The sequence below is a fragment of the Bidens hawaiensis genome, unplaced genomic scaffold (assembly GCF_021521415.1).
Source record: "Bidens hawaiensis isolate Kalapana, Puna unplaced genomic scaffold, B.hawaiensis_p1.1 tig00022592_1, whole genome shotgun sequence".
Classification (NCBI taxonomy): domain Eukaryota; kingdom Viridiplantae; phylum Streptophyta; class Magnoliopsida; order Asterales; family Asteraceae; genus Bidens; species Bidens hawaiensis.
The window spans coordinates 1-12,459 of record NW_027493526.1 but is presented as its reverse complement, the minus strand read 5'-3'; the positions used below and the strand labels follow the sequence as shown (position 1 = coordinate 12,459).

Below are 12,459 nucleotides of genomic sequence, written 5' to 3'. Positions count from 1 at the left end.
AATAGCCAATAACATTTTATATTGTACACTACTTTTGAATCAGTCACTTTTCCTCTGGAAAATTTGAAAATGAGGCTACATTTAACTTAATTCAAACAATAAAATCCAAGAACCACAAAATGTAAACTAATTCCCTCTTTATTAAAACAAGAAAACAAAATTATAAAAACTAAAATGGTGTCACCTACAATTATTCATCATCATCAATTTCATTGACCATTGCTTTGTAGCAGTATGATTAGATCATTTTGGATGTCCTTAAATCATTGACATCATTCGATTTCACGTCCCGATTCGGTTTCATCTGATCATCACCCGGTTTAGAAGGTGTATTGCTGTGAGGTGGAAGAACATGCTGCAAGAATCTGTTAATCATCTCATAACTAGTAAAAGTAATCACGGCTGATGGTGTTGTTCTTAAAAGGTTGGTCCCACACCCTCGGTAAAAACCCGTCACGCCTTCTTTTTGGAAAACTTTCTTCACGCAGTCAACGACACCCGCATACTGTTTTTCCGACTTTCTCATGTGCCCCTGTTCTTGAAGCCTTGAACGAATCACCTGTTACACCCGCGTTCAAAAGTTTAAGTTCAACCAAAATGTTGAAAATAAGGGTGTAAACGAGCCAAGCCGCATGTGAGCGATCAGCTTGATAAAACCTCGAACAGAGCCGAGCTCGAACAAGCTGGAGCCCGAGTCTAAAAACTATCTCGTACTAAATGAACCTCAAATGCGAGCTTGGAAAACTACTTATGACTTATAAGCCTATTGTGCATCTAATATTTAATATATTAAATATGTTGGAATTACGTATGCCCGAGACACATATTTATATTAATGTGGCTAACTGTGTTTGATCCAAGTCGGGTCATACCCAATAACAAGCTAGACAACACCAAATGTATTCTTTTAATGATTTGATCATTTAAACGAATACCGAACACTACGTGTTTAGAAAATTGGTTTTCTAAACAAACACACTTGAGGATTTAAATAAATTATCTGGATAATTTGTTTATATAAATTAATTATTTAATTGGTTAAATAATTACATAAATGTATGTGCATTTTATAAAAATGAGTTTTATAAAATAAGAGATGGAGATATTTAAATGTTAAAACAAAAAAAAAAAAAAAAAAAAAAAAAAAAAAAAAAAATAACAAAACCGGCCACCCCATGTGGGTGGATGGTTTGTCCATTTATTATTTTGTCCTTTTGTGTTGACATCTCCTTTATACATCTCCAATCACAACACATGCAAAGTATCACTCCTCTCTCCATTTTGAATTCAAGTTTTGAATCAAAAACTCTCTCCTTCCCTCTCCTAAAAACTCACGGCCAACCTTGGCATTTTGGGAGAGCTTGGTGAGCTTGTTTTGGTGTTCAAGAATCCTAGCAAATAACTTGGTGTTGTTGCAAAAGGCTTGGGGTATCACTCTCTTGAGGTTTTCTTCTTTGGAGGCTTGCCTTTCATTCATCATCCCCTTCAACAACCTACATCTTCCTATAAGGTATAAGGAGGTACATTTACATTTTGTGAGCATATTGTTCTTGTAATATTGATCCTTGTTCATTGGGTTTTAGTTTTAACATAATGGTATGTTCTTTAACAAGTATTAAGATATAAGCTTCCGTTGCGTTTTCTAGTTAAATATGGTTAACTTGACTTTGATAAACTTGTTTAAAACCCAACAATGGCATCAAGAGCCGGTTACAAGGACTTATGCTCCTTGCATGTTCATAGATTTCGGTTTTTTCATGGGTGAAAAGGGGTCCGAAATTTTGGTGGATTTTACCCCTCATGGTTTTGTAAGATCTTGACATGCATGCAAAGATCTTAGGAAACCATTACTAACATTTGGATGTTGAAAATATCAAAATTGCAAAATTTTGGGGGGGGGGGGGGGGTTGAGCCGTAGCCTCCTTTGGGGGGGGGGGGGGGCTGCCTTTTTTTTGATGTATTTAGGCATTGGTTGCTTAGGTTGCATGCTTAGAACATTTGGTATGTTTGGATGTGTCATAACCGAAACCGAGACCTTGGATGTGTTGATTGTTGTTATGTGTATGTTGGTTATATTTATTATTCAATATGGTTGTAATAATTCATATTTTAGGCTTGTGTAATTTATTTATTCATAAGTTGGTATGTAATAAATAGATTAGTTGCATTTTCTTTGTTTTAGAAAAATATGTATTAGGATACATTTTGTAAAAATTGAAGATGCAAGAATTGGTGGATTTGGGCCTTGGACCAAATTTTGGGCTTGTTGGGCCTCACCGGCCCATCATGGGATTCAAGCCCATTAAGCCCATAAATTTCACTCTTGGGCCCAAGAAGACTTTTGGAAGTTTGGAGCCCATTTACAAGCCCAACAAGAACACAACAACTTGGAAAGGATACTTGAAGCATTTGGATGCAAGATCAAGTGGGAGTCAACATTCCATCCTTGTGTCATGTTTTGTCCCTTAGGTGAGACTTATGACCTATACTTGTTTCGGCTAACAAGTATGGTCAAACTTAGCGGTTCTCGGTTATGACTATATTTTGCATGTATGCTTGGTTGTTTGTTTTACTTTATGTAATGTGTGGTTGATAGATATTAGGATATCCAAACCGTCACATAGGAACGACAACAAGCATAAAACGGGTTCTAATATATATTTGGTAATATCGCGTCAATTAGTTAATAAAATGGGTTTATTAAAACTAAAGCGATTACTCACATATAATAAAATTGGTTTTATTATAACTAGAACCTTGAAAATTGGTTTTCAAAATCGCCATATTACTAAATGCATGTTAGGATATGGCATAATGTTTTTCAAACTAGAATATTGGAAAACTTTAAAAATCCCTTTTCATAATTACCAAAGAAACAAGTCTAACACCATCCTTTTGTATGACACTTAACGTATTAGGGAACTTTAAATGGGATAAAGGTCACCTAACCATTTTGAGCAAACTAATATACTTAGGGTAATATTAACATATTTGTGGGATAAAGGTCACCTAACCACTTGTATGTTAATCTTACATGTTTATACAAGTAGGACGACTTGAATTGGAAACCATGTGATAAAGGTCACCTAAGCATGGGGTCCAATGGTGTTGATGGGATAAACATGCCAACACGAAATAAGGATTTCGAATGGTCCCATACCTCTAGAAGTTGCAAAGGGTTGCAATCGTCAAGGTTGACTACCTTGTTAAATCAAATAACGGGATAAAGGTCACCTAACCGAAATTTGATTTATCGTTGGATTCTAGAATTTAATTATTATTTTAAAATTTGGAATAAAAGGGTATTAATAATTAAAATTGTTTATAATACTAAATAAAACTTTGTTAAATTTTGTAGATGGCCGCTAACAATGCAAACACCTCTACCCATAACACCCGTAACCTATCCTTAAGAACCATCCTTGAAAAGGATCGTCTAAACCATAATAACTTTATGGATTGGTATCGCAACTTGAGAATAGTTCTCAAGCAAGAAGAGATATCATATGTCTTAGACGATCCCATTCCCGACGAGCCTAACGTGGAAGATGAAGAGGCTTATTACGATTGGGTCAAGTACACCAAAGATTCGGTACAAGCCTCTTGCCTCATGTTAGCAACTATGATTCCCGAAATCCAAAAGGATTTCGAGCATCATGGGGCATACGACATGATAACTCAATTGAAGGAAATGTTCCTTCAACAAGCTAGAGCGGAACGTTTCGAAACGGTTCGAGCGTTTCATGCATGTCGTATGGAGGAAACCCAAAGCGTCTCATCTTATGTCCTAAAGATGAAAAGCTACATTGAAAAGCTAAATAGGTTGAATTGTCCCGTGTCTAATGAGTTGGCTACGGATTTGATCCTCAACTCATTGACCAAAAGGTTTGAAACTTTTGTCATAAATTATAACATGAATGGATGGGACAAAAGCATTGGTGAGCTTCACGCAATGCTAAGAACGGCCGAAGCGGGAATGGGTAAAAAGGTTTTACCCGTTCTAACAATCAATGAAGGCAAAAGGGGACATAACTCCAACCCCAAAGCAAATGTTGCTAAGGGCAAGGGCCACGTTCAAGGAAAGGGAAAGAGGAAAGCCATCACGCCCTACAAACCGAAGGAAAAGAAGCAAAAGGTTGCGACACAAGATCCATGCTTTGAGTGTGGAGAGATAGGACATTGGAAAAGGAATTGTCCGACCTATCTCAATGCATTAAAAGATAAGAGGGATGCGGGGCATACCTCAGGTATTATCTTTACTATATATGTTGAACTAAATGTTATTTCTTCAAATACATGGGTACTTGATACCGGATGTGGAACTCACATTTGCAATTTGTTGCAGGGGTTCAAAAGAAATAAACAACTCAACAAAGGGGACATTAGTCTCTTTATGGGCAATGGAGCAAGAGTTGAAGTCCAAGCTCAAGGAGACTACTTGTTAAAGCTTCCAAGTGGTTTGGAAGTAATTTTGAAGAATGTTTTGTATGCTCCTAAGTTAAGGAGAAACATTATTTCCGTGTCCCTTTTGAAACAATGTGGCTTTGATTTTAAATTTATGGATTATGATATTCATGTTTTGATGAATGGCATATTTTATTTTAAAGCTATACCCATGAATGGTATATATGAAATAGATCAAAGTGGTATGTCACATAGTAGTTCAATGTATAATGTCAACACCAAGAAACTCAAGAAGGACTTGGGTGATCCCTATCTTTGGCATTGTCGCCTTGGACATATAAGCAAGAATCGCATGCAAACTCTTCGCAAGAGTGGTATTCTAGAAACCAATGAGTTTGATTCATTTGATGTATGTGAATCTTGTTTACAAGGCAAAATGACAAAGCAACCCTTTAATAAAACTTTTGAAAGGTCAAAAGAATTATTGGGTATCATACATTCGGATGTATGTGGTCCTTTTAGACCAATGACTAGGAATGGTGAAAGATACTTCATTACCTTTATTGACGATTATAGTCGATATGGTTATGTGTACTTAATGAAACACAAAGATGAAGCTTTTGAAATGTTCAAAGACTTCAAAGCTGAAGTAGAAAGACAACTCAAAACCACAATCAAAGTACTTCGTAGTGATAGAGGAGGTGAATACCTAAGTGGTATTTTTCAAGATCATCTTAAGAGTTGTGGAATTATTTCACAACTTACTCCACCTGGAACACCACAACATAATGGTGTGTCTGAAAGGAGAAATCGTACCCTATTAGATATGGTTCGATCGATGATGGCTAGAAGCACTTTACCTCTATCATTTTGGGGCTATGCTTTACTTTCCGCTGTTCGCATATTGAATATGGCTCCAACCAAGAAAGTGGAGAAGACACCTTTTGAAATATGGCATGGAAAGGCTCCATCGCTATCATTCTTAAAAGTTTGGGGTTGTGAAACTTATGTAAAGCAATACACCCCAAACAAGTTAGAAGTCCGATCCACTAAGTGTATCTTTATTGGTTACCCTAAAGATGATATAGGATATTACTTTTTCGATCCTAGTGAGCAAAATGTTATTATTGCTCGAAAGGGTAAGTTCTTGGAAACTAAGTTCCTTAAGGAAGGAACTAATAGTAGAACAGTGAAATTTGATGAGGATCAAGAATCACAAGATGATACACAATTGGTTGATACTAGCACTCAACAAGAGGTTGTTGAAAGTGATCAAGTGGTTGATCAAAACACACAAAACGTTCGCAGATCTGGTAGAGTTAGCAATCCACCCGAAAGATATGGATTTTTTGTAGAAGGTTGCTACGTGGTAGATTCGGATGAACCAACCACATACCGTGATGCAATGTCCAAGAATGATTGTGACAAATGGCTTGAAGCCATGAACGTTGAGATGCAATCCATGTATGACAACCAAGTTTGGGAATTGGTTGAACCACCACTCAACTCCAAAGCTGTTGGAAGTAAGTGGGTTTTCAAAAGAAAAACGGATATGCATGGAAACTTGGATACTTATAAAGCAAGACTTGTAGCTAAAGGTTTCACTCAAACTCAAGGGGTTGATTATGATGAAACTTTTTCGCCTGTGGCAATGCTAAAGTCTATTAGGATATTATTTGCCATAGCCGCACATTATGATTATGAAATTTGGCAAATGGATGTCAAGACCGCTTTCCTAAATGGATATCTTGAGGAAGATGTCTATATGGTTCAGCCTGAGGGTTTTGTCGATCCGAAACATCCTAAAAAGGTATGCAAGTTAAAGAAATCAATCTATGGATTGAAACAAGCATCTAGAACTTGGAATCATCGTTTTGATGAAGAAATCAAAAATTTTGGGTTCATCAAGAACGCTGATGAGGCTTGTGTGTATAAAAAGGCTAGTGGGAGTATAATTACCTTCTTAGTATTGTATGTCGATGACATTCTACTATTTGGAAATGACATTCCAACCATGGAAAGCGTTAAGGCTTGGCTTGGAAGTAGATTTTCCATCAAGGATCTTGGTGAAGCTGCCTATATTTTGGGAATAAAGATCTATAGGGATAGGTCAAGGCGCTTGATAGGTTTGAACCAAAGTACATACATTGATAAAATCTTGAAAAGGTTCAAGATGGAAAACTCCAAGAAAGGTTTTGTACCTATTCAAAGAGGGACCATATTGAGTTCAGCTCAATGTCCAAGCTCAAAGGGTGAGCAAGACATGATGAAACAAATCCCATATGCTTCTGCTATAGGATCCATCATGTATGCGATGATATGTACTAGACCGGATGTGTCATGCGCTTTGAGCATGACAAGCAGATACCAACAGAATCCAGGAGACAGTCATTGGATGGCTGTTAAGAACATATTGAAATACCTTAGGAGGACTAAGGATATGTTTCTGATATATGGATCTGGTGAGGAGGAACTCGCTATAAAAGGTTACACGGATGCGAGCTTCCAAACTGATCGAGATGATTCTCGATCACAATCTGGGTATGTGTTCACTCTTAATGGAGGAGCTGTCTCTTGGAAGAGCTCAAAACAGGAAGTGGTAGCATTGTCCACTACAGAATCAGAATACATCGCCGCTTCATTGGCAGCTCAAGAAGCTGCATGGTTGAAGAAATTCATTACCGATCTAGGGGTGGTCTCTTCCATTCAAGACCCCCTAGAAATCTTTTGTGACAACGAGGGTGCGATTGCTCAAATCAAGGAACCTCGTTCGCACCAAAAGACAAGGCACATAGAGCGGAGATTCAACTACATAAGGGATGAAGTTGAAAAAGGAAAGATATGTATTCGCAAAGTTGGAACTGATCAAAATCTTGCGGATCCATTTACGAAGCTCCTAGAAAGACCGAAACATGAGCGTCATGCGAGTGGCTTAGGACTTCGATATTCTAGTAATTGGATTTGATCTATTTTGTATTAAAGTTTAAAAGACTTTTGTAATTTAACTCTTTTATGTGATTATAGAATCTTGAGTTAAATTCTAATTTTGCATGTTTAATCCATGAATAAGTTATCTTATTCTAAAAGTCCGTAGTCGATCACATTTGTGGGAACAAATATGAAGCAAGACTATTATGAACTAGGATTGGTGGATATTCATAAGAAATGAATATGGAGCATAGGTTTGCTGCCAAAGTTCATAGATATTTGTGGGATACAAATATTGGACTGACCCGCTCTCAATATTACTACATGGAGTCGATTGACTTGATCATTAGTAATCTTGAGTAAAGGAGAATTTCATATTATCCTTAGACCTGAGATGTATATTGGGTCTTGATTTTCACCAAGTATTACACTTTGACTCTCCCCTTCGCTATTCGTAAAAGATGGTACATAAGGATGAGCTCAGGTGGAGTATAAAGTGATAGTGAGAGGCGTATACAGTCAAGACGGAATTTGTTCCTCTTATGTGTTGAGAGTTTAGATGTCTAAGGCCTGATAAAGTTGAATTGTAAAGAGAATGATCACCTATGTCTCTTAGATCCAACATGACATCTAGTAACAAAGGGATATAATGATAGATTCACCTAAATCATATCAAGTAAGGGACTTGAAGGGATGATGTTATTGAATGGCACTTCGTCAAACACATTAGGGGTGGTGAACTGTTGTTAGGCGGTATTCACCACTTGCATTAATTTTCTATGTATCTCGTGCAAGTGGGAGATTGTTGGAATTACGTATGCCCGAGACACATATTTATATTAATGTGGCTAACTGTGTTTGATCCAAGTCGGGTCATACCCAATAACAAGCTAGACAACACCAAATGTATTCTTTTAATGATTTGATCATTTAAACGAATACCGAACACTACGTGTTTAGAAAATTGGTTTTCTAAACAAACACACTTGAGGATTTAAATAAATTATCTGGATAATTTGTTTATATAAATTAATTATTTAATTGGTTAAATAATTACATAAATGTATGTGCATTTTATAAAAATGAGTTTTATAAAATAAGAGATGGAGATATTTAAATGTTAAAACAAAAAAAAAAAAAAAAAAAAAAAAAAAAAAAAAAAAATAACAAAACCGGCCACCCCATGTGGGTGGATGGTTTGTCCATTTATTATTTTGTCCTTTTGTGTTGACATCTCCTTTATACATCTCCAATCACAACACATGCAAAGTATCACTCCTCTCTCCATTTTGAATTCAAGTTTTGAATCAAAAACTCTCTCCTTCCCTCTCCTAAAAACTCACGGCCAACCTTGGCATTTTGGGAGAGCTTGGTGAGCTTGTTTTGGTGTTCAAGAATCCTAGCAAATAACTTGGTGTTGTTGCAAAAGGCTTGGGGTATCACTCTCTTGAGGTTTTCTTCTTTGGAGGCTTGCCTTTCATTCATCATCCCCTTCAACAACCTACATCTTCCTATAAGGTATAAGGAGGTACATTTACATTTTGTGAGCATATTGTTCTTGTAATATTGATCCTTGTTCATTGGGTTTTAGTTTTAACATAATGGTATGTTCTTTAACAAGTATTAAGATATAAGCTTCCGTTGCGTTTTCTAGTTAAATATGGTTAACTTGACTTTGATAAACTTGTTTAAAACCCAACAAAATATATATTTACATGATAATTATTATCATATATAAATAATTATACAAACAAGTAAACAACTAAAATAATATATATTAGTTATTTATAAAAATTATAATAGAAAGTATACAGAGGAAATAATTATTAATGTATATACATAATTTAATAAAACAATTAATAAATAATAAAGGAACTGAGCAAGAGCCGAGCTTGAGCTCCAGACATTAAGGTTGAAATGAGTCGAGCTCGAGCTCTCGTATGTTAATCAAGCTGAGCTTGGCTCGATTCATTTACACCCCAAGTTGAAAATGCAAAGCATACCTCGTGCGGGTAAGTTAGCAAGGAAGCAAGTATTTTGGACATTGAAGACGCGATTGCAAGCTTCCCGGGACTTAAATCGTTAGTACTTGTATGATCTGGTGACTTGAAAGACACATGATCAGCAATTCAGCATTACTTAAAAGAACCCAACAAGAATAGAAAACAATGTACAACTTCCAAGGCATGATGTACAACTCTCAATAAGATAAAAGTATTACCCCTTTCTGCTAAGTAAAGCTTGATTTTCTCATAAGCCGGAAACTGAATAGCAACATGACTAATACCAGCAAGTGAAGGCAGCAGTCCACTGTAATAATGCAAACAAAATGGTCAACCAAGCCGAAAAAGAAGGCATCCTGAAAGAGTACAACTCATAAGGCATACCTGTACAACCCTCTAAAGCCCTCTTCACGAACAATACGCGCCAATGCTGAAGATATGCTTGTATATGGAACCACACCGACTCTCATCCCTTGTGTCTGAAAGGGAAAAAGATTATAAACTATTAATCTTTTGCAAATGCGTTCCAGCGTTAAAATTTTTATAAGCAAAACTTACTTGGAGTCTTGTCTTTACAACCCACAATGGATTTGTGGTGATTGCAGTGGCGGCTCCCGCACCTGAAGCCGCCACCATGTTCGCCCCGAAAGTAAGATGTCCGTTACCGTCACCTGCAGGTTTTATTAAAAGTAAAACATAACAAAAAGTTAAAATGATATAGTTAGTTCCTTGTTTTAATTTAATACATTTTAGGCAAGCATTTAATACAAAACTAATTTAAGTAGAGTCTCCTGAAACTTTGCTTGAAACAAAAGAGAAACGAACCAAAATAACCAACCAAAACAAAACCAGACGGTTTAATTTTGTATTTTTGTAAAAAACAAACTTTCGTTCAGGGTTACGATTTGGCATGTCATTGAAATCGAAAAAACCAAATTCATTTTTAAATTTGAATGTTAAGTCATTTCTGAGAACTTAATAAATATTATAACCCAAATATTTTAGTGGCAAGAAATTATGAAAATGCATGTTATTTATGAAAAGAATTATTTAATTTAATTTTGAATTATTTTATTAATAAGAAATTATAAAAATGTATGTTATTTAGACCCGAATATTCGGTTTTGGGTCATTTTGTGTCCGAAACCGCCAATGCACACTTCTAAACTGTCAGATATAGTAGTGGCAGATAGAAAAAGAGGTGGTTATGCGATTACATAACCGCCTTTTGTACCACAGTTAAAGCAATAGCTACAAGTGTTTATAAGGTTATCACAGTTCTCTACTTAAAATTGGTTTTGTACTAAACAGTCCACAAATATACGAGTAGTAACTAGCGACCAACCATGCGAATCAAGAAGCTCTTTAAGTTGCCCATAAACCGCAAAATAGACCTATATAAGCAAAATAATTATATAAAGATATGATATAGCTAACAAAATAGGAATACAAAATGCATAAAAGTAAATACTCACCGCCCAATTTGGAAGTAATGCAGCTAATGTTGGTGAAAGCCCCCGATATAATCCCCTCAATCCCTCGTTCCTTATAATCTGTTGTAAGCTCGTGACAATCACACTACCTGATTTGCAAATAATATAAACCCTAATTCATTTTCTGTCAATAGCGTATATCTGCATCTTCTAGAAGCATATAAATGAGGTTGACAAAGTAAATTGTCCCCTTGTCCCAAATAAAGTTCCAAATTTGTAGTGTCGGTGTGTGCACATGAAGTGTTTGAGGTAACATTCATTAAATATCAGACAGCCATCAATAATATGCAAAACAGTACAAATAACAAACTACCAATAATATGTACTGATATAAATCAATAAATGAGTTAACAATGATCACAAACACAAGTAATATGTTTAGCATGAATAAGTTGAGCTCGCCTTTATTCCCGGAAACATTAGGCAAGCCATAAACTTGCAATCTTGTCTTGATCACGTCTAGCGGGCTCATGATTGTTGCAGCAATAGCACCTATACCAAGTAATATTTAGAATAATAATAATAATAATAACAACAACAACAACAATAACAATAATACAAGCAAAACTAAGTTTTTCTCCCCTAAAGCTCATCCATAATTACTAAAAAACAAGCTCATTATGTTATATAAATTAAAGAAACAGTCACTTCCACTATAATGCACAACAAAGATACACTGGTAAAGTTGAAAACTGTGATTATTCTTCACATGATCTTCAACAGATTCTTCAAATTCAAAAAATTAGAACACTTTTAGGCTGAAAATCAAAATAAATGATTGTAGCAGCAATAGCACCTATAGCAAGTAATATATAAAATAATAATAATAATAATAATAATAATACCATCAAAACTAACTTTTTTTCTACCCTAAAGTTCGTCCCTAATTACTAAAAAAAACCCATTATGTGATATTAATTAAAGAAACAATCACTTCTACTCTTATGTGATTGTTTTTCACATGATCTTCAAATTCAAAAAATCAACACACTTTTAGGTTGAAAATCAAAATGCATGACTGTAGCAGCAATAGCACCTATAGCAAGTAATATATAAAACAACAATAAAAAATTAATAATACAATCAAAACTAACTTTTTCACCACTAAAAAAACAGGCCCATTATGTGATATTAATTCAAGAAACAGTCAATTGCAATCTTATGTGATCATTCTGCACATGATCTTCATATTCAAAAAAAAAAATCAAAACTTTTAGCTTAAAAATCAAAGATGAAATTTTTATGAAATTGATTCAACAACACTGAAATTCAAGCTCTCAATTTTGTTATTAACAAAAAAAAAGGGCTCAAACAATGGATCGCAAATTGAAAGAATCTATACCTGCAGAGGCACCTGAAACGGCGTCGTACATGATATCCCTACCATTCCGTGGCTCTCCAACCGTCATAATAATAATAATATTCAGAAATCTTCAATTAGGGTTTTGTTTTCAAATTGAATTGAAATGAATCGAGCCCTAATATTGAACCAATCGGTATTTATAGACCTCTGATTCCCGTAGAATAGAATTAATTGCAGCGTTTTTGACACTTTTGGTTGAAGAAGTACGCGATTAACGACTGTTTCCGGGTCGGTCGGGTCGGGTCGGGTCGCGATGGGTTTCGGTTTC

General features: G+C 35.5%; 1 protein-coding gene across 1 annotated transcript; it reads right to left on the bottom strand.

The window, feature by feature from the left end:
- Positions 1–144: 144 nt before the first annotated feature.
- LOC143565922 (nicotinamide adenine dinucleotide transporter 1, chloroplastic-like) lies at positions 145–12,289 on the bottom strand. The gene is made up of 9 exons (XM_077052755.1): positions 12,171–12,289; positions 11,231–11,320; positions 10,811–10,917; positions 10,681–10,729; positions 9,894–10,006; positions 9,720–9,814; positions 9,554–9,642; positions 9,336–9,430; positions 145–559 (listed from the first exon to the last, which is right to left on the bottom strand). The coding sequence occupies exons 1-9, from the start codon at positions 12,235–12,237 to the stop codon at positions 239–241; spliced, it is 1,026 nt and encodes a 341-aa protein (XP_076908870.1). The 5' UTR covers positions 12,238–12,289; the 3' UTR covers positions 145–238.
- Between the last annotated feature and the right edge of the window lie 170 nt (positions 12,290–12,459).

Excerpts from the sequence above, each read along its gene's own strand:
- LOC143565922 (XM_077052755.1), bottom strand. The coding sequence starts at position 12,237 with ATGACGGTTGGAGAGCCACGGAATGGTAGGGATATCATGTACGACGCC. Across the intron at positions 11,321-12,170 it reads CGTTTCAGGTGCCTCTGCAG|GTGCTATTGCTGCAACAATC; the intron begins GTATAGATTCTT and ends TACTTGGTATAG. Across the intron at positions 9,431-9,553 it reads GCTTTACTTAGCAGAAAGGG|ATCATACAAGTACTAACGAT; the intron begins GTAATACTTTTA and ends TCAAGTCACCAG.